At 46.2% G+C, this 27,962-nt stretch overlaps 2 protein-coding genes across 3 annotated transcripts; both read right to left on the reverse strand.

The window, feature by feature from the left end:
* Positions 1-609: 609 nt before the first annotated feature.
* TIMMDC1 (translocase of inner mitochondrial membrane domain containing 1) lies at positions 610-8,512 on the reverse strand. 2 transcript variants are annotated; one of them, XM_074148043.1, is made up of 8 exons: positions 8,387-8,502; positions 8,129-8,294; positions 6,530-6,618; positions 4,610-4,677; positions 3,628-3,706; positions 2,111-2,221; positions 1,464-1,583; positions 610-794 (listed from the first exon to the last, which is right to left on the reverse strand). In XM_074148043.1, exons 1-7 carry the CDS (start codon positions 8,479-8,481, stop codon positions 1,484-1,486), a joined length of 708 nt encoding a protein of 235 aa, XP_074004144.1. In that variant the 5' UTR covers positions 8,482-8,502; the 3' UTR covers positions 610-794; positions 1,464-1,483. The 2 variants fall into 2 exon arrangements, with proteins under 2 accessions (XP_074004144.1, XP_074004136.1); XM_074148035.1 differs by having other exon boundaries at positions 610-1,583; positions 8,387-8,512.
* Positions 8,513-9,218: 706 nt separating this feature from the next.
* On the reverse strand, positions 9,219-24,934 carry POGLUT1 (protein O-glucosyltransferase 1). The gene is made up of 11 exons (XM_074154938.1): positions 24,849-24,934; positions 24,300-24,390; positions 21,087-21,230; positions 20,491-20,626; positions 17,856-17,977; positions 16,237-16,296; positions 15,139-15,238; positions 14,278-14,336; positions 11,982-12,149; positions 11,414-11,470; positions 9,219-10,785 (listed from the first exon to the last, which is right to left on the reverse strand). Exons 1-11 carry the CDS (start codon positions 24,922-24,924, stop codon positions 10,629-10,631), a joined length of 1,170 nt encoding a protein of 389 aa, XP_074011039.1. The 5' UTR covers positions 24,925-24,934; the 3' UTR covers positions 9,219-10,628.
* Between the last annotated feature and the right edge of the window lie 3,028 nt (positions 24,935-27,962).

Below are 27,962 nucleotides of genomic sequence, written 5' to 3' on the forward strand. Positions count from 1 at the left end.
AACAAAATGCTCATTTCAGAAGCCAGAAAACACACCACCTTCTTGGAAGCAAACTGTGCCAAAAATCTGCTTTGGGTGGGTGGAATATGCTCTGTGGAATCGACTGTTCATATTTCAATCAACAGTCATCAGCTGTACCAGAGGAAAGCAATCAGCCAGAACGGACTGACTCCTCTTTTCTTATGGGAAGGAGACCCGAACCCCCTGCCTGGATGTAATTCCTTTTAATAGAAGAAGAGCCCCAACAAAGAGAGGGGACCAGAATTCTGACCTCCTGCTTTGAGGGAAACGGCTATGGACCACCTGGCCCTTCTGGATACAGACCATTATGACATTAACTTCAACCCTACCTATAGGTAACAGCTATGACTTCACAGCTGGTCTCTGGTACAAATTAATAAACAGAGCTGGAACTCTCCTGGCTCTTGTTTTTGTCACTGCTCGGACAGAGGAAGGTCTGACACTGCCACCAGACTTCGTTGCTCGCTGGTGGGATCTTAGATAGAGGTCTTCTCATGGGATATCACTCAAGTACTTTTCTCTAATGCAAATACTGTATTAACATAAAGTACATACTGTACTAACATAAAGAACTTACGGACACAATCTCCACTGCTAGATGGCTTTATTGAGTGTCTTGAACCACATTTCCCCCAAAGGTAACCCCCTAATTTCCAACCTTCACATGGAATTATTGTTGTTAAAACTGTTCACAGCGCCAGTTCTTCCACCGTCACCACCAGAAACAAGTCATCCTTTCTGTGGCCCCCTCAGCCACACTTCTGTTGAGGAACCTAAAATGTGTCCTTTTCAGGGTATTTCCATGTCACTCCCAGCTCCTCCACCCTTCCTCAACCTCGATTGCAAAATACCCCAAGTACGGCAGGAACCAAGTGCCTTTTTTTTTCTGCAAAAAGCCTGAAGAAATCCCTGTCAGCAGAACAGCATAGGTCCCAGCCAGGCCTCGTCGAGCTGCGGGAGGGGGATGGTGAGAGGAGAAGCCCTCACCCTGGTGCTGCCTGTATCGTGCTCTGACAGCAAGTTCTTCAGGCCCTGTCTGAAGAGCAGCTTTCACCAGAGGCTAATTAGCTTTTGGAATCAGGGCACCTTTAGCATCCAAACTATTCATACAGGCTCCTTTACCTTGAATATTTCTACATCGCTGGTGGTTTGGACATTTTCAGCAGTGAAATGGGTTCTAGAAGAGGCTCTGGGGCTGCTCTCACCCCCTGCCAAACCTAGATGACAGTTCCTAGTCTGCAGAGTCTGCATTTCCGCCTTCTCAGGTGGAACAGGTTTGGCCCTTCCAAGCCCTCGTGCAGTGATATGCATCCTTGAACAATGTTTTCAGCAAAATGCTTTTTCACAAGCACACAGGATCTACCTGCGTTCACAGAACACTTCCATGACCCCTTGATGAAAGCCTTTCACGAGTAGAACCAAAATACTTTGTAGCTGCTTGCAACAGAGATCTGTGGAAGACTCAGTAGCTCCTAGACTCTCTTGCTCCCTCCATCTCCAGTCCTTCCTGGGCATCGCTTTCCATTTGGCCTAAGACTTCCGTCACACCGAGCCTGGATTGCCTAATGAGAGAAGAGAGAGTGCAAAGTACTTTTATGCCTGTATCCTCCTGACAAAGGGATCACTGCAGAATCCCAAATCTTGAAAAGCTTCTTCTAGAACTGGCACTATTTGTGAGTTTTAGTAAGTCGTGCAACTGGTGTCCTAGCTTCTTCTCCCCAAAGCCTCCAGCTGTCCTCCTTCTTTCCTCTCTTTAACAGGGATGGAAAGAAGGCAACGACGAAGAAAAAGCCAGAGTTCTGGCCTCTCTCAATTTTGGCAAAGAAATACTAATGCTTGTCCTGCTCGTCTTCTCAGCCACTGCAAAACTGACGCACTTACTGGGCTGCAAAACAAGCAGCAACATCTAAGGCTGGGAAGATTAAACCAGCAGTTCTCAGACTGGTATGTGAAACACACCAAAAACTGAAGAGCAGAAGAACGGAGGTTTAAAAAAACCTAGTGTGTCATGGGTTCTTTAAATGTTTGAACCACACAGACCCAGAGGTACTTCTAGTGAAAGGCTTGAACAGGCAGAGCTGTTCCTTACCACTCTGCTAACTTCCGTTCATACAGCTCCCTGCGCTCACGATTTCTCTTCTCCTGTAAGGTCTCACCAGCAAGCTTCTGCATTAGCATTAAGAGGCCCCCTGCAGGGATCCTAGAGAAGGAAGCAGAAAAGTCACCAGTCACCCAGGGGACACACAACAGTAATAACTGGCATCACCAAAAGGAGCACATGGGGGCCAGCCACCAGATCGGTGGAACCTAACGTTCCCCAATACTCACATCGCACCACAGACTAAGGAACCCCTATTCCACTGTCAGCCACCAAACACAGCCTGTCTTTAGCCGTGACTCACTGTAGCCCCTTCAATAACGTATTTTGAATGTACTCATTGACAGGCACACACAGGGCAAAGGGGTGGAAGGATTTAAGGCGGCCAAACAACCCCTGTAGATCACCTAACCTGTAATTTAGACAGTCACACCCCTGCTTCGCTTCTGTCCAGCTCTAGAGGTACTTGTGTTTTCATTGGTAAAGCTCCCTAGGCTTTCATTGGTAGGCTCCCCACGCTTCCAGGCGTGCCCACAGCTGACACCATCCTGACAGCGCTAAGTAGCACATATAAAGCTCATTCTCTTGTCCAGGCAGGATCGCCAAATTCACTTGTGAGGATAGTCACAAGTCAGTACTTAGAGGAGAAATCCCAGCTCTGATTGAAAAGTCAGACTTCTCCTGAGTTAAGAGCTCATTGTCCTGATGGACAGAGCCCCAGAGAGAGAATCATGAGCTCCTCCATGCCCCTGGGAGCTTTAGGAGATACACAACTGCAAGACATTGTGCAGCCCAACCCGCAGCTTCTTCCTCAGCATTTCCTCATGGCTACTGCTCCACCTTTGGGCTTTGATGGAGCCTATTTTGTAAAAAAATGCTTTTTACACAGATTCCTAACCTGGGGGATGGCAGCTCCCAGGGTTTCCCCCTTCTTCAGAAGGTGTCATCACAACATCCAACAACCCTTGTGCCATCTGGATTCTGAGCTGCTACAGAAGCAGTTGCTGATGATGCTGAGAAGGGAGCCCAGAAGCGGTGTCTTACACTCCTGACTTTAGCCACAGACGGCACAGTTCCTTAAAACAGATGTCCAATGGTTCTGTTCACACCCATTGGGCTCATCAGTGACCACGCCAAGGAAAGGGGACAGGAGACGTATCTATAACCCTTCCTTGTAATTTCCCATTTAACAGGAGTTCACGTCTCCTCTAATAGGCAAATAGCAAGTAAGATGCTCTACTGAGAGCACTGAGTTCTTACCACTGAGGAAGCAGCAAAACACAAATCAAGAAAAAGGAAGAAAAAACAAACCAGTTTAAAGGTTGGAAGAAAAGTCATCATCATGAGGTCCCAAGAGAGATATTGAAAATCCCTCAAGGCAAGAGAGGGAGGGAAGCTTCTGTAGCCCCACCTATGACTCATGGCTTGGTGTGTGAGGCCACCATCTAACAAATACCTTTAAGGAGTAGCCATGTCTCGATCACTCACTGGCAGCAGTCACAACTCACCCAAAGGCTGTTCCGAACACAAAGCCACCTGCCAGTCCCTGCAGGCCCAAGTGCATTCTGAAAAGGGCTCCTGTGAAGGCTAAAAAAAAACCAAGAAACCACAAACCCACTGAAACCACAAACAGCCCCCCCACCCGCCATCACATACAGATGGAGGGAGCTGCTTTGCTGCATTTCTCCTCTCCGTAAGCTGACATCTACTTTTAACAGAGCAGAAACCAAGTGCCATGGCCAGCGGGAAGGACCCTCACCACACAGATGCCACGGTTTCTGCACTAAAACATTTCACAAAGTTCCTTCTGCTTCAGGAAAACTCCCCAAGAAATGCTACAAAGTGAAAGTATCTATGGAAGTTAAATTGAGCTCTCTCCAGGCTGGAGCATGATCCCACCCCGCCTCTCTTTTTTCTATTCAACAGCAGTTAATAATAGTAGCTGCCATGTAAGGCAGAAAAGATCAGTAAAACACGCAGCCAACTGCAAGGGCAATAAAGCCTGTAAAACTGAACAGGCAGATCACTTACTCGGAGCCCTGTTGCCAAAAGCAGACATGTAAAACTTAGTATGAAAAGGGTAGTTTATAAACAGCCACTGAACTGTTATAGAGAGTGGAAATAAGAAATGCTTTCCCTGCTAAGTAGGTGGTTATGAGAGCAGGTTATGCACTAAGTGTTGCCTTCACCCTACGCAAGCACTTTTCACCCAAAAAACTCCAGCAAGTATTTTGAAGGTGAACTGACAACCACAAAACTCCCCGATGGTTTTAGAAGTGCATCGATGTTTCTCTGTTACAAATAAAGGCACGCGGCAGTTCAACAACGGAGCAAAGTCACAATGGCAGTCGGTGGAACAGGAAAGAAAACCCAGGAGCACAGAAGCTAGAGACCCGCTCAAATCCAAGAGATACGGATTTCTGCTTATGCTTTTCCATTTATGACCCTTGCCCAAAAAGGGAAAAGTACACAAAGATGCAGCTGCCTTACCTCCTGCCGAAGCAAAATTACTGATGGTGGTTTTATCGCGGTACACAGACAGACTGGTGCTCACCGTGCTGCAAAGGTAAGGCAGAGAAGAAGTCAGCAGTTGCACATGGAGAAAGACAGGTAGCAAAACACAGCCTGAAATAAAGCCGGATTTCATTAAGCAAACCCTCAGGTTGCTTCTAACTGCCTTGTTGCCCATCTGTCCAGAGCACACACGTGCCAGCCACAAGTGCCATGGTTCCTGTGACTTTACTGCAGGCAGCTGCACATCCGGAGGCTGGAGAATACAGCATTCCTGGCCTGGTTCTGGGATATTCTTTCTTCTTCTTTTTAACCAAGGATTTTTATTTTTTTTTTCCCCATTGTATATTCAAGGACAAAAGGAATTGGGCAATGAAGAAGTCCTGATGTAGGACGTTTACACCCAGAAGCTGAATCCGTGTGTTGGGAAGATCTTGCCTGATAGACAGTCCCCACCCCTAGAGCTAAGTCATACTTGTGACATCAGCAGGATCTCCCACTCTTGTGGCATCAGATTTCCCACCAGGGTGGGTACACCATCTCCTCCAAAAACGTCAGTTAAGTCCCAAAACGCTCTCTGTTCTCAGTTCAGGAGCCACATCCTCCCCAGCACTTTAGTGAGCCTCCTGCACAACACCTACAAGTCAGCAGCGACCTTCCTCTCCTTCCCAGCGCCGTAACCTCGCCCCAGCCCAGGGTAAAACTAAACAACTTGCTTTTAAATGGAAAAACTCAAAATTCGCCCAACCACGGGACAAAATCTTCAACTTGGACTTCACAGAAACAATTAACAGGGAGAGGCAAATTTCTTTCAAAGCCCTTTAGGCAGGGAGAGTGAAAAAGGGCAGTGATCTGACTGCAGGGGAGACATCTGGTGGAAGACGATGAGGTTACACGTCAAGCCCAGGAAAATCTAAAGAAATCCAAAACTCCAGGAGCGAAAGCAAAGAGTACACTAACTAAACCTAAGAACAGATGCTAAACCAAAAGGAGCCAAGGCAACCAAGAGAGATCGAGGAAGAAGTTCAGAAAGGAAGAGAAAAATTAGAGAGATGGAAATAGAAAACAATGCTAGTCAGTATCTTAAAAGCAGAAGGGGGGTTTAAACAGAACAGAACACACCTGCAGATACAGCCAATGCGGGTCTAGGACTACACAGAAATTTACCATTTCGACTGTTAGGGAAGGAGATATTCCTAGTTTAAAAGGGCTTTATTCAGAAGAGCGTGCCTAGTTTGATGCTGTAGTGTGAGAAATACACCCACACATCTAAGGGAGAGAATCGGGGAAGGCGAATGCTACCCCTGCGTTGGTTGGGTGGGTAGGAAAAATTTGAAGGCCTAAAGAGGTATATACAAGTGGTAGGTCTGATGTTCAGCGACTGCTTAATAACAAGATGACCATCTGCAAGCATTTGAGGACAAGAACAAAAAATTGTGAGTAATGCCAGTGCGTACAAACTAGGAATAATGAGACATAGCAAAAAGGAGAAAAATTAGGAAGGGATAGAGAGCTCTTCCAGAAACAGCCAACACGCTGTAACACCCTCCCAGAGAAAAACGCAAAAAAACAAGGAGATGAAGCAAAAGTAGAAAGAAGCCACCAAGTAGAGGGAAGAACAGTATTCACATCAGTAACAGCATGGATTAGAGGTGAGGAACGAGGCTCTTCTGGCTTTAGTCTTTGTGTTGGTTCATTAGAAGATTTGAAATCTGGGATAATTATAAAAGGTTAGATCCCCTTCATGTTCACATCTTATCAGAGTCACTGTTAACACCTTGAGCCTCAATCGGTCACCAGCAGTCTCTCAGGGAGCACACTGGTGGCACAAAGGGCTCCTTGCCACTCGTGCTTCATCGTAAGCCAGCTCTTCTACCACTACCCCCGGGCAACGCTTACTTGAATATCGTCACAAAAGCGGCGACTCTCCAGCTCCAGCGCCAGCCGTAGCGGATGAAACTCCTGAGACCAGCCCGATGCGCGGATTGCTGGGGGGAAGAGAGGAGAAGGGTTACAGATCATGCAGCTCCACTCCCCCTCGCCAGCACCACCAGCCTCCGCTGCCATCCGGGGTATTCGTGACGGGTCGCGGGGCTGCCGTCACTTGGGAGTGATGCCTCAACCCTTAGGGATCAAGTTGGCTGTCTCCGGAGGAACAGCCGCTCGCGTTTACCCCAGTCACCAACAGGAAACCCAAGAATTAATTCCAGTTCGTAATGTCAACTGGTGTTTCTAATCCTGGTGCTGAAACACTCCCGGGGGAACGGGGAGAGCCCTCTGAGGACAGCACTGGAGAGCAGCAGAGAAAAAAGGGGGGCAAATTAGAAACTACTTCCTCATTACTATGAGTTCGTAAGTATTAATAATTAATAACCATTAATAAATAATAACTGTAGTAAGTAAATAGTCACCACCTACTTTAAACGTTAAGAGGCCATCAGGCTCTGCAGTTTAGCACTGGTGCTTACAAGCTTGGCAACAAGCAGCTTTTTAAAAGACGTGATAAACAGAAGCTTCATGAAAATTAAAAAATCTTCAGGTCAACACCAGGAAAGAAAATAAATTCTCTTTGCCGGTGCCTGGGGCGCAAGCGCTCGGCCCGGGCGCAGATCCACAGGAGAGTCAGCAGGGCAGAGCGCAGCCGGGCACCCACACTTCGCAGGCCGCTCGAGTGAACGAGATAAAATTAGGCAGATTTTTAAAGTTCGGGTTGGTTTTTTTTGGGTTGGTTGGTTTTTTTGTTTTGGTTTGGTTTGGGTTTTTTTGTTGTTGTTTTGGTTTGGTTTTTTGTTTGTTATTTTTTTTTCCCCCTTAATAATCCAGGTTAAACAATCCGTTTTAAGTGAACGGCAAACCCCTAAAAGTTCAACTACATCTATTAAAAAAAAAAAAAAAAAAACGTCACAGATGTTCCTCGTTGTGAGATGAAAGCGGTAAGCTGAAAGTATTTTAAACGGTCTCAAAACAACTCCCATTCATAAGGTAAGAGGGCGACACCGGTCTGACGCTATGGAGCGAAGCCGCTTGCCAACATGCTAAGATTTAAAAGCCAGGGAGGCTTTTCAAGACTGGTTAATTAGCCATGGAACAGAAGGGGAAACGGCGTTACCAACTTCTTCTCTAACCTAAGGACAACTCCTTTCAAGGCAGCCCCGCAGAGCGTGGGGGTCAGGGAGCACCTGCCTCAGGCAGCCGCCCGCACCGCATCGACACCCGCCCAGCGACCGCTTTGGCGTTATTTTGCCCCAAACGGTATCCACACCACTCCCCCGCCCCCTCAGGGTTACCGGCCTCCCGAGGCCTCGGCCGCCACCACCACAAACTGCCGGCCCCCAAACGGCCACCTCTGCCGCCCGACCGGGGGCCCGGGCGAGGCCCGGGGACGTCCCGCCGCGCTCCCCCGACGGCGGCCCCGGCCGCCCCCCGCCCGGCCGCCTCACCCCCCTCCCGCACAGCGGGGCCCCGCCGGGCCGGTGCAGGCCCCCGGGGGTCTCGTACCACCGCATCGGCGCGGTTCTGGAAGAGGTCTCCCTGGCTGCCCTCGATGAAGGCCCGGCGGGCCTGGTAGAAGGCCGGCAGCCCGCCGTACACCCAGCCCACCACTCCCCCGGTGAAGGCCGACTTGATGATGTTCACCGTCTCCTCCGGGTACCGCTGCCGCTCGCTGCAAGGGAAGGGAAGGGAAGGGCAAGGCTGGGACGCCGGGCTCGGCAGGCGCAGGGGGCCCGGCCCGGCCCGCCCCGGCCCGCCGCTCACTCTCGCCGCCAGAGCTCGCTGAGCCGCTCCCAGCCCGTCTGCGGCGGCGGCGCCGGGCGGCCGAACTGCGGCGGAGCCCCGATACCCTCCGCCATGGCCCTCCCGGCGGCGGCGGGCGCGGCAGCGCCACCTGCCCCCCGGCGGGGCACGGCAGGGAAGGGGCCGGGCCGCGCCGCCCCTCCGGGAGCGGCTTCCCCGCAGGTGGAGGCGGGCGGGGACCTCGTCCCTCTGCTGGGAGCAGCTCAGGAACGCGGGGAAAAGGGCTCGGAGGGAAAAGGTCCCCGGTTCAGGCAGGACGTTGACCAGAGGAAGTTTCCAGCCACCGCCATCCCGGGCTGGAACGGAGACATTCTGTGATTCTGTGACATTCCGGACATGGAGAATGTTCAGATCAAAAACTGGGGGCTCTCCCGATCTTTTATTACAGTTTTGAGTAAGCAACAAGGCATCCAACAGAACTTGAGGTGTTTGTTTTTTGTTTTTTTTTTTTTTATTCCAAAAGCACTTCATTAAAAACAGTTAAAAAATCCTATACCTAGCTGTTTCAGTTTCCCAGAGCGCTGCACACACAGTCCCCACTGACTGAAAATACAAAAGTCAGAAAACCCCTCCCACGCGTGCACAGCCCTTTTCCTCAGAGAGCAGCCTATTTGAACACCCGGCTTGCTCTCCCTCGCAGGCCAGGATAACCCGGGCACTGGTCACCTCACCGGCACGCTGCTCCAGCAGCTGGCTGTCCCTGCCCCGTGGCGGGGGCTGGCGGTGCTGCCAGGCCTCCCTCCGCGCACATAACTTAAGTGGTTTTGCTCCTTGTAGCGTTTTCTTCTTCTTCCATCCAAACTGACTGCAGAGGAGACCAGGAGCTGTTGCTATCGTTCTCTTCCATTAACACGCTGCTTCCTACACCTTGAGGCCACTTTACCATCAAGGGTGTTCCCGTAGGAGGCAGTGGCTCCACTGGGATCCTGCGCTGCTGCCCACGCTCTTCTGAGCACCTGTCTTAATGCCTGGGAAGATGTTGCTTCCTACCAGGCCTCTCTCAACTCAGGGGACACAGAGCCTTTGGGAAATTGCACTCCCTCTGGGCTGAGCAGCCTGTAATGGGCATAAACACAGTGAGCGCAAGCAAGCTGTGACTGAACCCCAAACGAGTTATGTGAGGAGTAGCTGCCGTTGTGCGGCTGAAGATATTCCTTCAACCAGACTGAAAGATGTGAGAAAAGGAGTGTAACAGCAGTGGGAAAGAAAAGCAAATACCGAAGCGACCAGCTGTGTTACCAGCCTCAAAAAAAAAAAAAAAAAAAAAAAAAACCAAAAACCAAAACAAAACCCAGACCCAAAAAACAACCCTAGGAAGATTACAGAAGGGGATCAGAGCAGAGAATCTGTGAACATCTGGAAAAAAAGAAGAGCTGACTCTGCCTCTGCGTATACTTTCCCTGGGTTCTGGCCAGCCAACCGGGAAGAGCTTGTTAACAGGGGCTCAGTTCTGCCCGGCTGTGAGGGCACCCAGCTCATCTGCTGGAGGATGAACCCTCTTTAGATCAGTTGCCAACTGCTCGAGTGTCTGCTACTCTGGCTTAGCGCTGTGGCACCATCATCATCATCACTGGCCGCTCTTCTATGAGGTAGGTAGTTTAACTGTGGAAGGATCGTTTGTCCTTTCAGTGGCATATCGAAGCCTTACCATCATCCTCTTTAAAAACCTGACATAAACATCAGAAAAGTAATCTCTAAGCTACCTAAAAAAAGTTACCCAAAATGCCAGTACCTGCTTCTGTCAGGGAACACCTAATATCCCAAGTGCTGTCACACAGGTGAGAAGACATTGACCATTTGCCCAAAAAGGGGGCACGTATCTCCCAGCTGAGTGTACCTTGCCCGCGAGTAGAGAGGACTCCGTAAAAAGTCCAGTAACATTAAGTCTTCTCATTGCCCACATGGGATTTAGGATCATTCTGAGACAGGTAGTAACTAAGTCCCAAATGCTAACAACCCTCTTCCAGACAGGAGCATAACCACCCCATTAAATAGCCATAATCCAACATCCTACTTAATGTTCTCAGGGCGACGCTATAACCAGCTCCCGCTGTATGGGAATAATTTCAAAGTTACCCTTTTGCTGTTCTCTGTAGTTCTAGTGGAAAGGATAAGAAGTCTGAGAGATCAAGAAAGAAGATAACACTGATCTTCAGATTTCCACCGAGATCAGTTTGAGCTGAAGGGAAAAACAGAGAAGTCTCTACAGTTCTGTTTTCAGCCGTTCAGAACTGATCTCGCTGTAGCTCTTCCTCCTTTTCACTTTGTAAGTCAAGGCTTGGGAATATTCAGACAGCAGATGCTCCCAGTAGCAAGAGACGTCCTCCATCTGCAAGTGCTCGGTGATGAATTGGCGTCCCCTAGAGACACACAAGGCACAGTCAGAATCAATTTCCAGTTCCTACAAGAGTTTTTGGTTTTGTTTTATATGTATATCAACTTTCACTCTTCTGTGTTTCAAATGAGAAACAACACACACTGCTCTGTACCATCTATTTTAATTTCACAGTTCTCATTCACTCTCAGCTCTGACAGTTGCAGTGCTTTTGTTATCCTCAAGATGGTATTTGTTATCTGGGATAACAAACATCAGATTTCAGATATCAGACCCAGGCTGAGCAGCACCGACGCACGCTGCTTCAGAAGCCAGTTGCTGCCAGCCTGGATATGTAACGCTTGTAATACAGACACAGTTCCCAGGGGCCAACTCACCTCATACTGAGACGAAAGCTCCCAACTTCTGATAGCTTTCAGGGGGGTTCCTGACACAGGTCACGTCTGAACCAAAGACCTGAGCATAAAATCTTGTTCTCTGGTTCTCCCAGCTTGGTACAAGTTTCCCAACCCTCCTGCTGTTACTGCAGAAGATCAGTTATACCGCGTCCTGTCAATACTAGGTTGTCTTTGATAGGTAACTTCTTCAAAAGCTGCATAAGAAAAGGCTTTGGAAGAAGAGTCCCTGATAGCCAGGAAGGACACACAACTTACCTCTCTGAAATTTCTTGTGCTATGGCATCATTTTCCTTTACAAATTGCAACAGCTCCCTAAAATGAAGAAAAAAAAAAATGCTATGAAACAACTAATTCAGTGGTGAACATTGTCCCTTAGCTAAACTATTTTGGAGGATGAGATTATGGATCTACAAGTGAGCAAGAGACAAGTGCTCCTCATCTCAGAGCACAGAAGAAACCTGCCTCTCTCAGTTGTTCTCGATTGGCTCTGGACAGAACGCTGAAATCTAGGAGCTAACACATTTTTGGCCCAGCAATAGATTCCTCTTCCCCTCATCTGTGCTGCAAATCTAAGTGCCCAGTGCCTGCTGCTTTCAGTGAGGGTGACAGACCTCCACACCCCGGTGAAATTACTAAGTAATAAGAGCCGAAGATTCTTTGGGGACAGTAACAAAGAGAAAAGAACATGACCTCCCCGAGCCTTTGTCTGATGCCTAGGAGTGGAGGCCCTTCTTAGCGTAACACAAACCAAACCGCCTTCCCAAACACAGCAGTGTTTTCCGTGGCATACAATGCTCCGCTGAGCACGCTTGAGGTCTCACACCTGACGTTAGAGAGGTCTGATCGGACGGGGATGTAGTGGACCCAAGGCTTCAGCTGGGGGTAGAAGAACTCCAGCCACTCTTCTCCAACATGAAAGACGAGCGAACCACATAAGAAAAGGTGTTTCAACCGGAAACTGGCCGCCACTCCCCGGAAATTAAACAAATACCTTTAAAAGGAGAAACAAAGAGAGGGACCCGATTACACCTGGCATTTTTTTGAGAAAATACACTAAGAAACTGGGCTCCAAGCAGCAGCCAGCCTCCTCACAGGTAGGGACTGAGAGGGGGGTCTCCCTCACACTGAGCCAAGCACCTGTCGCTGAAACAAGGGGAAGACATTTATTTGACGCTCCTCACAGGACAGGTGAGCTAAGCTAAGGATGTGGTAGGTGAGTTTCTGCTGCCCGTCAGAACTGAGGTTGAAAATCAAGGCGTGCTGCTTGACCTCTGATAAAGACACCTGCCCACGACAAACCAAAAGAGGCCTCGTGGACAACTGCCAACAAGGCATGGAAGGTCACAACACGGATGCTGATCCTGGGACTCCTCACTTCACAGATTCTGTTACAAGGAGATTTTTCCCCAATTCTCTGTTGTCTTGCAGTGAGCTTTTTTGTTCATTGTTCTGCTTTGCCACATCTATCTCAGTTGGGGTTTTGGTTTGGGTTTTTTTCTCTGGGATCCTGCTTTAATCTGAAACTAATTGTTTCATATTAACTTGGGAATGCAACCCTAGGAGGTTAAACAGGCTAGCGCACAACAGATGGACTTTGCAGATAACAAAGAATCCACAATTTTGTTTTCACTATTTTCTGCCAAGTTAGTAAAGCGGACTTGACTGGGGGAGGATTTCTCTTAGCAAACTGTATCTCAGAGGGATGTTTGTTTGCTTACTTGCTTGCTTTTTAAACCCACATTTCTCCAATTATATGGAAAGCTGTTTTTCCTGTGGGTAAAACCCCTCAGTACATCTAAATAATCTTTGAAGTCAAACATTTTAGGCTGGGGGAAGGGAGTTCTTCCTTTAATGAAGTTATTTTGGGTGAGATAGGGATTATATATTACATATATATTTGGGCTGAGGTGGGAATTATAGCTAAACTTAATTCAGCAGTAAGCGACAAGGAGTAAATCTGAAATGATTTTGCATTCTTTGTATTACCTAGGAGCTCAAGGCAGGGACAAGGAGCTCATCATATTAGGAACTGAGGAAATACATGTAGAGATATAGCAAGAAGAGTGGGCTGGAAGCGAGAAAATGTCTCTGTTCAATTCCAGACAGCTTCCACCATCTGTGACCTCAGCCAAGTTACTAAGGGCTGCTCTCAGCCAGCCTGCCTGCCTACACTGAAGGAAGCAGCGAGGAGTTCATGTTGACCCTACCAGACCCTGGGCTATGACAAAAGTATGTGAGAATGTCTCAGTCCATACTGTACAAGGGGCTTAAGAGACATGAGGAGTTGGGAAGTCTATGCGTAACAGAAGGGAGAAATCTGGGCAACAGTTTAGTGAAATATAAAACGAGACAAGTCGATCACGTTTGCAGGAAAACACAGATCCAGCCAAATGACAGAGTTCTTATATCAGCAGATTCTAGCTGGTAGAATTGTAACTAGGTAATTTTAAAGCAAAACAGAAAGCAAAACATCATACAACTGGATACACACTAAGAGTTTATATTTTTACACGGAAACCCACAAGAATATTACACAAAAAACCCTCCCTGAAGTACTTAAAAAATAAAATCCTTTGTAAATCAAAACCACATTCTCCTAAACAACATAAAAATTATCAGTCGATACTATATCTGCTCCATCATATTTCAGGTTCACTCTCTTACTACTTACATCCAATGGCAACATTTGCCCCCATATGCGTACGAAGACACGATTCCTTAGTTCTGTGTCTTTGAAGACAGTAATGCTAGCACTGTAGCACCGAAAAAATAATTTTGAATGCACAGCTTGATATGAGAATATAAAGAAAAATTGATAGAAAGCCTTTATGATTAAGAAAATAAAATATAATTTTCAATCTATATGTTTATTAGTGATCTAAGATCTTTACTTCCCCCAAAGTACTTTACTTCTCCTGACATGACAGGGGAAAGCTGATGCTGAAAGAGGCCATGCAAAGCTCCCAAATTTTCAACCGCCTTATGTCTGCTCTCAAGCTTTCCTGTCTGCATGGAGCTCGTTGCTGGAATGAGGTCTTAAAATAAATTGAGACCTTGCACCATGCAAAGAAAGAAATAACCCCAAGTCCTTGAACAGCTTTATTAATCAAAACTCTTACTTGTATTTGCAGTGATCAACCAGTGGAATTTCCTTTGCAGGAGGCTTCCCTAAGGTGTCCTTAAAATAAAGAGAATTAAAAAAAAAAAAAAAAAAAAAAAAATCAAGAAGTTTTATATGGCTATTTAATATTTGTTTTCCTTCTCAGCTAGAAGCAAAGCTGAAGTGTCAAAACCCTCCATTCCCACTCCTGAAAAAACCTTCTCTGGTGGGCTTTTAGAAGTATTATGAAGAACTCCCAGCCCCCCAAACAAGAAAAAAAAAGTCAGTAAATTACACACTGCCTGTAAGCAAATGCCAGCACAAACACATTAAAAGATAATGTTCAGTTGGCAGCTACAGAGTGGAAAACAGCTTGGGACAATGGACTATGTGAAGCCAAGTGTAATTGGATTAGCCAAGACTGTCTGGAGAGAGCTGGACTGTAGACTAGGTATGGAACTAAAAAGTTATCAGCAACAGTTATCAGAAAGTTATCAAGAACAAGACCAAGCTATGGAGATGACAGAACAAGGTTTAAAAAGACTGACAACACCTCATAGGCAGCTCAGGGTTAGAAGGAGAAGAGTTGGCTACTTTGGTAGTAATGGAAGAGGAGGGGATTGGCATAGTTTCATTTTCTTATGTGTGCTGGTTTCCTTGAACAAAAAACGTAGATGGAAGAAAAATGTTTGGCCTGCCAGGCTCTGAAGACTCCTTCCTTTCATCTGTCAGATGTGGCCATCAAAGGAACTACAAGCCTCCCGCACTCTAGGGGATAACCCACAACTCTCCAACAGGACGCTTCTCAATCATCAAAGACATCTTGCAATGCTACCCTTTCTGGCCTTCACACTCAGGAGACAAGACAACACCCACACACCTTCTCAGATTTCCAAGCCTGGTTTTTAGTGTACTCAGCATCAACAAGTTCTGGGTCTTCTCGGGACAGTAGAATGAGGGGATCTCTCTCAGGGCTTGTTCTGCAAAAGAAAAGCTATCGGTCATTGCCAATCCACCTCACCCAACACAGCTAACAAACTACAGGACTCAAAACTCTGCCTCTTTATGAGGCTGACCTCCTTACGTGCCCCAAAAGCATTAAGTGCCTACCATAGAGTGTATTTCTGTTCAAGGGTATATTAGTAGAAAAGAATGTTAACGTGTACCAAAATGATTTGAGGCCCTGTTTCTTTGTTTCACTTACTAAATATTCAATAGTATTATTTAAGCAATTCCCAGGACAAATCAGCAGAGATGTTTCCTTCACGATGCCAAATACTTTAACTCCCTTCTAAGTCAGAGAGCTCCAAGAGATGCTAAGCATCTTCAGCACTTGATCCCTCTGACATTAATTTAAAACACTACTGATAAACAAGGTTACAGCATCCCCGAGACTCACTTCATCATCTCCTGAGCCTACCTAGTAAGGCATCATATCCATCCCTATTGGGTACGGAGAACGAACAAAAAGGAGTAGAGCCTAACACTGCTTTCAAACTGTCACTGGAAAGAGGGCAAAACCAATCTATCTCCTACTGATGAGGTAACTTAATCCAAGAATACTTGATTCACTGTCGAGCACTCGCATAGTGCATCAAGTATCCACACTGGCAAGAAGCGTGCACATCAATATAAAATCTTTAAATTTGTATCAGGCACCTGCAGTTCCCTTCACAGAACAAAACAAGCTGGTTCCTGGTGTGACAGTTTTACTCATTAAGAAACACCGTAGCAAATGCACCGCAAGTTCTGTTTCCAATATTAAACTATTATAAGAAACTAGTTGCAAATGGCAATTCTTATAGAGAAGCACTAATGGTGAAATGTTGCTATACAAAAATGTATCACTTTCCTTACTTTTAAAAAATACCTTCTGGGTTACACTTATTTAGGTCTTGGAGATGCAGAAATTTCCGCATACAGACAGCTGTCATGGCACATGTTGGTAGAATCTCCTACTGTAGGAAAATATGCTCACCTGGATCCTCGGAAATATCCTTTAGAGATTTTTTTCATCCATGGCCATTTTTCTGCAGATCTGAAAATATTGTTTATACATGGCAATAAATGATTTAATAAAATCATGAAATAGTGCTCTCATCAGTTTTCACAGCATGACCTCTTTTTATTATTCTTCATTTTTGATGGAAATCACTTTCTTCATTATAGCAGAAAAAACTCTCAGACAGGTCTAATGAAACAGATTTTCCTGTGAATATTGTATTTAAGGCAACATGATACAGGCTACTTTTCAGAATACCTTTCAGTCAAAACAATGAATTACACACAACTACCTCAACAAACCTTTAAGGTATTAGAATTTACCTAAAATTTGAATCCACTTTTTGCACTGTTGCTTTATTTTTCTATACTTCACTGAATATGGATAGTGCAAAGTAGAGAGTTTCTAATCACTGTCATTTCCCATTCAGAAAAAAACTAAACCAGACAACAGCAACAAAAAAGCCTGCCTGGTGTTTGGCATTTAAAGCACAGGGGTTTATTGTTTTCCCAAATAACTTCAATTTTAAATCTAAGCCAGTCCTTCAAAATAGCTGTTAATATGTTTTATTTCTGTCAGTGCAGTCACCTCCCTTCATCCCTCCGGGGAACTTTGTTGTACTTTTTTGTTGCACCTGGCTTGACATGTAGGTCCTGATCCCTAAACCGATCTGCACAGGTCAATCTTTGCACCTGCCTGTACACCAGTGACACAAGTTGGCTTCACTGGGAAAACAAGGATAAGTAAATGCTTTGGACCTTCATTATAATATATCACATTAGGCTTCTAGTATGATTAGCCCCTTAGATCTGCAGGTTTTGAAGAGGGAAACATTCAGCCTTACATTCTGATGTCAAGTGACTGACATCAAGGTGTTTTCTTTCTTGTTATGTTTCTATGTTCACTCACTGTTGCATATTTTGTTTGTCACTCTCCATGGGAAACAGCCCCTTATTCTGCTAATAGTCAGAGATCCTGCCAAAAAAAAGACTCCCAGTCAGAAATGTCTTCTGCCTTACTCTCAGCCCAGTAATGATTCTTGATTCTTGGGAACGATTCCAGGTTTCTCTATTGCTCAATACCCAAGTAAAAGCAGATCTAAAGAAGGCTTTTTTTTACCCTTCCAGAAGCTTATACAAACATCCTGGATCATCCCTGCAGTGAAAAAACCACAGCTCTTAGAGAAGTAGTTGGAAACAAAGGAAAATATTTCCATGTGTGAAGGGAGATTTCTGCAGGCAAAAGATAACTGCTGCTTTATTGACAAACCCTGTCCCAGCAAAAATGATAGTTATCCGGCCCTGACAGCATGAAGAACATGTATACTTTGTCCTCTGCATTCCTTACTAAAATGCTGGGAACAGAGAAGCTAATTATAACTTCTAGTTACATCATCTAAGGTTTCCATGGAGAATTCTTATACAGCAGTTAGGCTGTACATAGTTAATGAGAGGTACCAGGACAGATCACAGGCCAACAGACCTATGGTCTTCAACTTCAATTTTGCCCTAATGCTGACCAGTGCTAGATGGCTTTTACTGTGAGTTTGCCTTCCATTAAACCTCCCCCTCTACATATTCATTTCCAAAACATACCTTCTGAGGTCCTCTCTCATGAGGTCCCAGCGTCCTAAACCTGTAGGGTAAATTGGCCAAACAGCTGGTCCTCCTTCCCAAAATGTCCAGGCAGGATACATGATATCATTGTATTCGGGTGTCTTAAGAAAAAAAAGAGTAATGTAAGAATAAGAGTAAATCTACTTCAGTTTATTGACTGAACCCACCAGTAAGGAACATCCCTTCTGGGAGTTCTGTTGGCTTTCTCTGTTACTGTTGCACAAGCAGCCATGGGAGCTCTGCTGTCACCACAGCATTGCTGGGGTTCATATGAAGACAACCCAATACTGAAGTGTTTCAATGATGTAAAAAAGGCTATGTCTTGCTGCATGACAGGACTTCCATGTTAGAAAATAATAAAAAAGAGATCCATGATACAGTTGATTAGTAAAGAGCAGAAGACCTGAGCTCCACTCACCTTTTTAAAGACTTGAGCTCGCTACAATATTTTCTACTGGTCATAAGTTAAGAGACATTATTATCTCCTCAGAGATAGAGGCACTTATAGACACTTTGACATTTAGGTTTCCAACTCTTCGGTTCCTCCCAGCGTTCCTAGAGATCACTTAACAATTCACTGTAACAAATACCCAAGTCATGTAAGAATTTCAGTTCCTCATTTCTATTTGGATGCTTAATTCCTCATTTAATCATAGGGAAGACCAGCACTTAAGAAAGACTAAATCCTTTCATGAAACCAGACTATAGCCCACTTCCTTGCACTAGTAATAAACTTCCTATACAATTATCCAGCTGTCAGCTGGAGATACTGGAGAGAGTCCAAGGCCACCAAGGTAGTTAGGAGACTAGTGCACATGGCATACAAGCAGGGGCTGAGGAATGGGTTTCTTCATGCACAGGAAGAAGAGGCTTGGAGGAATCTAAATGCTGTCTTTTACTGTGTAATGGAAGAGTTCAGAGAAGATGGAGGCAGACTCTTTCCAGAAGTGCAGAGACAGAACGAGAGGCAACAGGCTCTGATTACAAGAAAGGAAATTCCAATCAGATACTGGGAAACATATTTTCATTCTGAAAAAGGTCAAATGCTGGCTGTGGACACCCTGTCCTCAGGGGTGCTCAGAACTGCACAGGACACAGCCTGGAGCACCCTGATCTAGTCGGTCCTGCTCTGAGTGAGGTGCTGGACTGGGTGACCTCTTGAGGTCCCTTCCAACTTAAATGACTGTGTGCTTCTATGATCTGCTCCTTCTCAGCCTTGCTAGAAACAGGCATTGACAACAAATCATGACAGCTCTACCACCACCCCAGGGTCAGCCTTCTGAGGTGCAGAATAGACAATCCTGCAATCCCTTATGCTCTCAGTCTTAGAAGGCCCCCTGGACCAGCATCCTGGAGCCTTCCAAACACCAACTAGTTAAATGTGAGCTGTGCCTGGGTCACTGGGTTTCACTTCAGTACAGGACTGAAGTTACAGTTGAGACATTGGACAATGGCACTGTAGAACTCAGTTCCTTGTGGGAACCCGTGAGGCACCCAGGGGCAAGACGATGAATACAGCTGCAAAAATTTAGCTCCTGTAACCTGCTCTGCATTAATTTGGGCTCTGCTGGCTAGAGTTAAGGCTCTGCAATGGTCAAGGGGCAAGACAGCTGGCTTTACTACTACATCTGGCAGCAAACATGGTTATCAAGTGACCATACTTGCAATGCTGTACTGAAATTCTAGAGAGAGCTTTAGGATGGCTGGGGACTAGGCAATAGTCATGGATCATATTATGGTTCAAACTGCATGAGCTGAAGACTTGGGTTCAGAGTAAGATGCTACAAGTGAGCAGAAACAGAATAGGGCTTGAACTGGCAAGAGGAAATGGTTTGTTGCTTCTTTTTGCATCTAACTGTCTGCTGGGCCTCAGCCAAGGACAGGATCACGATCAGAGTTAGGTAGCAGAAGTCCAGGATTTGGGTATGTTGGGTATACATGAAGGCAAAGCAAGATTAGTTGAAGCTTGAGGTGTAACGATATTTTGTTGGAAAGGATGAGACACTATGCTACAGTCAGGTTTAACATTGGGAGAGGTAGGAAAACATACAAGAGGGTTCCTGATTCTGGGAACAGCAGAAGAGAGTGAATACCTCTATGAGTGTGTGCACCTCTGCATGTCTGTGCATGTTTGCAGATGGAAAAGGGAATCCAGTGGAAAAGGGTTCACAGGAGACAGCAATATTACAGAAGACAAGATAAGAAATGCTTATCTGTGGTACCAAAAAAGAGGACTAAAATATTCATATTAAATGAGATTAACTGTATGACAACTGACTTATGATTAAAAATCCTTAACAATGCTGAAAAACAAGTACAATTTTAACAGAAGCAAATGACAGAGATGCTGGCACGTGTCTCATCCAGCTGTGCATCATTCCACTGCGGCAGAGGAGGACCTGGAAGAGGAGCTAATGAAGGGAAAAACTGTTCTATTGAATAAATCTGTAAGTCTGTCTGCCAGAAAACTGGAAGCGAAAGGAAACATAAAGAGCGAAAAAGAGCAACCAATTTCAACACACTGAAAAACCGTGGGGAACCACATTTGAAAACACATTCCCAAGATAAAGACATGCATGTCTCAGAAATGCTCAGCTTTTAAAGGTGGGCACACCTTACTGAAGGAGAAGACTGGGATAATGGGTTTCATCCACTTGGGAACCTGGGGGTAGTCTCGCACATTGATCACCATTTCCATGTCAGGGAGGTGGTTGATGATCCCCAGAAGGAAGTGCTCAACTCCACTGCATCTGTAGAGAAACAACATTCGGCAAAGAGCTAGAAGGGGAAGGCAGAATCCTTCAGTCTCTTGCAGGCCTTTCTCTTTGTTCAGGAGCAGAAGAGATGGTGAGCCTGAGCCATACCGCGACGCAGGCTGGGAACTTCCTATAGCAGCCTCTAAGCCACAATGCAGCACAAACACCAATGAAATAACTTGTAATGTTGTATCTGGCCCGATCTACAGCTGTCTCTAGGATCCTACAACCAACCAATCCTTTGTACACTGAAGTGAAACAATGACACTTATGTTGCTACATTTAAGCCTCATATATAGGCTCCTGCTCTGAATTCTGCTAGGAATTCTCTGAATTCCTGATGAGGAATTCAGACCTCTGGAATATCATTGTGCTCTGTGACTTTCAACTTGGCAGATTTGGAAGTACCCCTGTGTCCCAGCTAGGGAGATGAGATCTTCCGCACAGCTCTTACCTTGCAGGGAACAAGCAGTCCTGCTCACGGTACAATTTGTTCTTAATGATTTGGTAATGTGTCCCGAGCTTCCGGCTCACCACGTCCAACATAATCTCCTTGGAAATGCCACCTCGAAAAGGAGCCAGGTCCTGCTTCCAGACACTGAAACAAAACAATCAGACATTATTATATACAACAGGGAGGGTACTGTGCATCAAATTACTGCAGTACACAGAGCAGACTTCTAGCTAAAACAAGGTCCGTGTAGCTTCCATGAGCTCTGCTACCTGTGGCATAACAGAGACTTTAAGTCACTTGGAAAAGCTGTTACTCAGGGACTCAAAGCTGTTACTCAAGCTTCACTCTGGCTATCTATGTGCTGTTTGCCTGAACAGAAAGCCCAGCACAGACTCTGTGGCTAAACGAGCACGGACAACTCTAGTTACTCTCCCAGAAAGCACCTTACGTACTGCGGCAGGTTATGGGTAAAAGCCTCCAGCTCACTTCACCTTTGAGTTGTGAAGCTTGTGCTCTGGCCTCCCATGAACGATGATCAACACTAAGACCAAATTCCTTACACAATGTCATGCTATTTAAACATTAAAAAAAGAAGGCAAGAGTCTAGTCGCAAGAAGCAGCATCACCAAATAATGCTGTGTGCAGTGAAAGGCAGCCCAGGAGGAGAGGCCTATGTAGCATGTGTTCTGTGACACCTGCACATCACCAGTGAGCTCCAGGAATGCAGTATGGAAACATAAACCTCACATATATAAGAAAATGCAGAAGGAGAGAGCAGTTTATATGAATTTAGTCTAAAGGTCCTCAGATATAACTGCTTGGAGGAGTCAACAAACACTGTCAGAATGTAACAGCCATGGAGATGTCCTCCTCACTTTTTGGTAGATGCTGCATCAATGCCTTGGTTTAATACAACACTGTAGGGGTGATACCACTGTGGTGGTGACACCACTGTGGTGGTGACCAAACGCTGGCACAGGTTGCTCAGAGAGGCGGTGGAGTCTCTATTCTCTGCGATATTCAAATCCCGACTGGACACAGTCCTGGCACGCCTGCCTGAGCAGAGGTGTTGGACTTCATGATCTCAAGAGGTCCCCTCCAGGATTCTGCTATTTTGTAATCCAGTGGAAAACAAACTACATAAAGAGTTGCCACTGATGGGCTGACCCCAGGATAAGTAATCTGGCAAGGACACAAATGTAATAAGCTTGAGAACAGGAAGAAAGTTGCAGTTTTATGGCACATCCGTGTCATTGTAACCTAAGTGACAATGGAAAGTAAGTAATGAACAAGTTAGGACCTTCAGTCCTTTGCCACTGAGTCAGAGAAGACTAGACACAAGTAGAATATGTTATATGGAGAAAAGTAGCTAGCTTTCAGCATTCTGCAGCGTATTTACACACCTCCAAACCAGCCATCAAAATGACCTGAGTTTCTTAAGTGTTACATAGCATGGATGCTGTATTATCTTCCTGGATTGTTTTGTAATGCCTGTCACTATAGCAGTGCCCCTTAACAACCCTTAGATGAACTACCACTGCAGCAAAAAACAGGTTTGGAGAACCACAGTAACTGTAACTTCATCTTACTATTGCCTATCATGTTTCGAAGCAGGTTTGGAGGTTGGAGCCACTTGGGAAGGTGTTCTTCCCAAAGGTGGGCAGGAGATGGTGGAGTGTATGTTTAAAGATCAGGAGATGTCTTTAGGCTGTACCCGAATTGGAACTAAGGAAAAAGACTGGAAGGCTAAACTAAAAGAGACTTTTCCTTATCAATATTTCAAGAGCAATGAAGATCAAAAACTCCAGAGAGTACAAACAGTCGCCCAATATGACTCAACTGATATTAAAAGCCGATATAGCACTCATCTCACCCCCAAAATGAAGGAGCACATCTGGTATTTTTCAAATAGAAAACTTAAAGTTGGTCATCTGTGTTTCTCCATTTGGAATCCAAATCCTAAGGATAAAAGGATATTTTGGCTCTTCCCTGTATGCCCTCTGGCCCTTCAAATAAAAACACTGCTTAAAGATACCAGAAAAACCCAGTCCTACAGTCCCTATCCACATAACAGTGATGACCTACACACCTGTAATATTCTCCATGCTGAAGTCATGCTCTACCAGAGGGAACAGAAGGGAAGTTTGGTTTGGCTGTGTCTACACTTGTACCGCCTACAGTGGTCTTGCATCCACATACAAATCTCTAGCTCTCTGCACTAAATCACTGTAGGAAGATCGGACAGAGTGCTGAGATTTTGCGTAATGGTCCGTAGTTATAAAAGAAATAAACAGGATTTGTGTCTTCCTGAATGAGTTCCTCTTGGACCATACTTTGGTCATGTGAAAATCAGGTAGGTAGATATCCACTGCCACTCCAATTCTCACAAGCAGCGAGCTAAACTCTCTAAAAAGAGCGCTCCTCTAATTCTCCTCTCTCTTCTTCCACTGCAAGCCTCATCCAAGCACAGGGAGTGAGCAAAGCACAACACACTATCACACTAAATGAATCTGTGTTCTATAATAAACTTTCTTAATTTAGCTATTTTAAAATATTTTGTACACACTTGATTTCTTCCACTTTTAAAAGCCCATGAGAAAAACTTGTGAGCAACACTGCACTGAAAGAGAAGGTAGAAGTGGATTGTTAATACAGAAACATGAACCGTGTATGGGTTTATTGTGCGATCGACCCGCTGACATGGTGTGCGTTGTTCAATCACAAAGGGCAACAAGGAGAGTGATCAGTTTTTGTAAGTGGACACACCCTCTATTGAAACTGTGGAGGGCCACCTGTTTCACAAAGTGCCATTAATCATAGGATCAGAATACCAGGTTGGAAGGGGCCTCAAGGATCATCTGGTCCAAACTTTCTCAGCAAAAGCACAATGACAAGATGGCCAAGCACCCTGTCCAACTGAACCTTAAAAGTGTACAATGTTGGGAAATCCAACACTTCCCTGGGGATATTATTCCAATTGCTGATTGTGCTCATTGTGAAAAATTTTCCTCTGGTAACCAAAAGAAAATAATAAGGAATAACCTTCTAATAATTAATAACCTCCCTCTTGCAAGCACCATGACCTATGATGGCTGCAGATGTGATGCTTTAGAGCCCAAATATTCTACAGATAATTCCCATCCATCAGTGCTGGCAAAGTATTCCCCCTCACAGCCAGAGGCCTGTGCAGCCAAAAGGGAACCAGTCTCTCACCTTTGGTGGCAGCTGCAATTCTCCTTTACACATGGCTCATAGACTTCCACAGCTTTCTTAATTTGCTCCGTTATCGTTTTCCACTTGGCATCTAAAACAGACGGGAAGGAAAAGCAGAAGGGATGAATCCATTACACTACCAGAGCAACTAGCAGGGGGGCTGAAGAGGATTTCTTCTGACCCAGCTGGCAATCCCAATGCACCAAGGTCCCACAACACACCACAGCCAAGGAGAGAGGCCACCCAGCTGAGGGGGATCGAGGAAGGGACATCAACCCGGGCACCCCGCGACGGTCCCCGGACTGAAATGGGAGCCGTGAGGAGCCTCAGGGGACCATCACAGAGTGCCGGGGAAGCTGCACGACCGGGCTGAGAAGGAGGAAGAAGAGGAGACGGAGGAGGCGGCGGCAGCGAGACCCCTTCAGCGTCCTCACAGGCTCCCGCCCGAGTAACCGACCCTCTCCCCCGGCCGCGAAGCTGCGTCCCGCCCTTACCCCCAGAAACCCCCTCAGGCCCGAGCGACGCGAAGGACCCCCAAAAGCCCCTCACCTGCCGCGGCGAGCTCCGTCCGCCACTCGGCGACCGCCACAGCCAGAACCCACAGGGCCACCGCCACCCGTCCCATTGTCGCCGCCGCCGGCACCGCCTCCTGCGCATGCGCGACCCCTGCCCGGCTGGAGCCCCAAGCAAAGATGGCGGCGGCCGCCGCCGCTAGCCCAGCACAAAGATGGCGGCGCTCGATGGGAGCTGTAGTTCCCGTGGCGGCTCAGTGGCGGCGTTGTCCCTCCCCGCTCAAGGGCTGCTTGTGGGGGACACCCCCGCGGGGGGCCACGTCGTGACCGCAGGCGGCTTTTGTAGCTTAGGGAAATAAAGACACTGGCGTGGGGAAAGTGCCTACAGTAGATGGGGCTTCTGCTGCAAAAATATCCGCTGCCCAGAGCAGATCTGAGTGTGGGTCTGTGACAGTCCCTCCAAATAACCTCCTAGCTCTGCTCATGTGCCCCTCAGGAGTCCCACGAGCCTTAAACAGATCTTGTGTGCCTGGTGGTGCTCGCTTCCTTTGGGGTTTTTTGAGGGGGAACTTCCCTGGACACCTGTATTCATCAAGCCATTTTTTCCAGCCTGTAAGAGGCCCCTTCTCCTGGCCCGACATCATGCTGTCTCCAAGGCCTGATTCAACATGAAGTTGAAGGTCCTAAGATAGGTCCTAACATGAATCCAGACCAGGCAATCAATGTTTCTTCCCTAGGTTAAGTGTGGGAAGGCCTGTCTCCTCTTGTGGGGTCTACGTATTCAAATGTCAACACCAAACCTCCATCTGTCCTAGCCTAAATCCAGCTTGGTCATTTTGGATTCCAGGAGGAGGTGCTGTGGCAGCTCGTTAAGAAGAAGGTGCCACATTTTTACATTTGTACCTATAGTGTGAAGGCTGAGTAATTAGCTCCAAAAGCCACCAACTCAACTTGTCATAAAGGCCTCTTTTGTGTGAAACTGAATTGGTCCTGTAGGTGCCCGTAGGTTTGGATGGAGAAATAGTTACCAGAAACAAACCAAAGAGGAAAAGCACGTGCTGAGAAGGAGTGTGAAGGTTTCCTGAGGACTGATTAACTCTATAGACTGGAAGTCCTGCTGAATCTGCAAGAGCTGATAAACTCTGGGCACGAAGTGTCTGCTCAGTCTGTGCAAAGCCACAAGTGAATACCAGTATCAACTGTGGGTTGTGTGACTGTAGGGCAGGGGCTCCTACATGCAGACAAAGACTGCAGGATTATGTGGACATCCACTGAAATGGATGACTTTGAGGGACTTTCTGAACACCTACTTGTAAGCTGCTAGTGTGTTAGCATAACCCTTTGCTGGGTATACAGCTGGGGTTGTCCTCCAACCAGGTAACTGGGTGATTGTATGAGTGAACTATGAGGGAATAAATGAATGTTGGGTGTATTGTCTGCTATTAGTAGTAACAGCTTCCTAGAGTGAAAACTTTGAGTAGTTCTGGCTGCCTCATCCTAAACTGCTGTTGCACAGCCAAAGAATTTTTAGCAAATTGAGGGAATTAATCCTTTCTTTCCATCTTCTCCTAGAGTCCTTCTATGTTCCTTTTGATTTCTTCATAGGGTCTGCTTTCTTCCTTTTCTTCTACAGTCTCTTTCACAGCTGCAGTAGTCATAGATCCAAAACTGGAGGCTGGTCTGAAGATTCCCCCAAAAGTGTGAACCTTAAGTAAGGTAGAAGCAAAAATTGCCAATGCTCTCATATATCTATATTTGCCTCCAATGGCCTCCCTCACTTTTAACCATCTCTACACGGCTAATCCACCCACTATTCCTCGCACAGTTTTCTGTCTTTCCTCTCAGGTTCCAGACCAGATTTTCATGGTTCTTTCCCGGCTGACTGAATAGAGACATCAGCGCACTGTTCCAACACGGTTTCTGGTTGTTTCTCACAGTTCCCTGCTAGTCTCCTGCACAGCCAGTAGAGCTGTAGTAGTTCGCTCTGTAGCAAAGGTTATTTCGGGTGCTTTCTCTGAGGCAAAGAGTAGGAGTGGTAGTCAGCATAAATGTTTAATAGGCCCTGAGAGCTAAGACTTTAAGATGAAGCTCCTTTTGAAGCTACATTTACAGCCTCTGCTCTCCCAGGCTTTGTATAATGAAAGCACCCCGGGCCAGTGTGGTGTGGTTTTGGCATGCGCTGTGTTTCCCCCCAAGCACCTTGGATGGTTGTAAGCCTCAGAACCCCTTGACTCTCACTTCAAACACAGCCTTTGCCTCACCTTCTCTACCTTCTTAATTTCCTGCAAATCCAGAGCTCTGTGCAAGAGCATCTGGCTCTGATCTTTGATACCCTCCCTCAAATGCAGTCCCTCCCTCATTTTTTTTCTCTGCCAAATCAAGCACAAACACCCACAAATTTACTTTCATCATGTTCCATGTGCCTGGAGTGAAAAATCACTTGGCTGTAAGTCTGGTGTCCTTGCTTTACATATTCAACATAGGTTAGAAGAAGGGTGCTTGGGAAAGAGTTTGGTTCTCTAAGCTGGTTAAAGGACTGAGCTAACAAAAACGTACTTTCAAGATCTTGCATTTCTCTCAAAGCTGTGGTCTGGCTTTTCTAATGGCTACCGTCTGCTTGTGCAGGGATGCCAGTAGGGGCTTTTCTCCTTTAATTCATCCTTTTGTGCTAAATGGAAGTCCTAGGTTTTTTGAACTCCTCAAAGAATGGCGAATTTTTTGTATGAAGAATGGCCATCTTACCTTCACTGAAGTTCTCCAGAAGTATGGACGACAACTAGAGAAGGTTTATGTGCAGCTGGAAAAGGTGGTGCTGGTAAAAGGGGAAATATCCAGACATTGTAAATGAAGCTTCCAGTAATTGCGAGGTGGCTGATGTATGGCTCTTTGTATAGCTTTGTCGCTTGATCGTCAGTGGGGCTAGGCTGCTGCAAAAGGCGTAGGTAGTCTCAAAGCTCAGAGGAGGGAGGAAGGAAGCTACATGGGCTGCTGAGGCTCAAAACCTGTGATTGACATTACCAGGGCTTCTGGGGCTGAACCCAGTCTTTCCCATAAGAAGCCACATGACTTCTAGAGAGTCAAGATTGTTTCCTGTTGGTGAGCTCCTTATGGAGCTTCTTTTCCCTTTGGCTCTGAGCTGTGTCCTGTAACA

Source organism: Numenius arquata, chromosome 1, assembly GCF_964106895.1.
Source record: "Numenius arquata chromosome 1, bNumArq3.hap1.1, whole genome shotgun sequence".
NCBI classification, from domain to species: Eukaryota; Metazoa; Chordata; class Aves; order Charadriiformes; family Scolopacidae; genus Numenius; species Numenius arquata.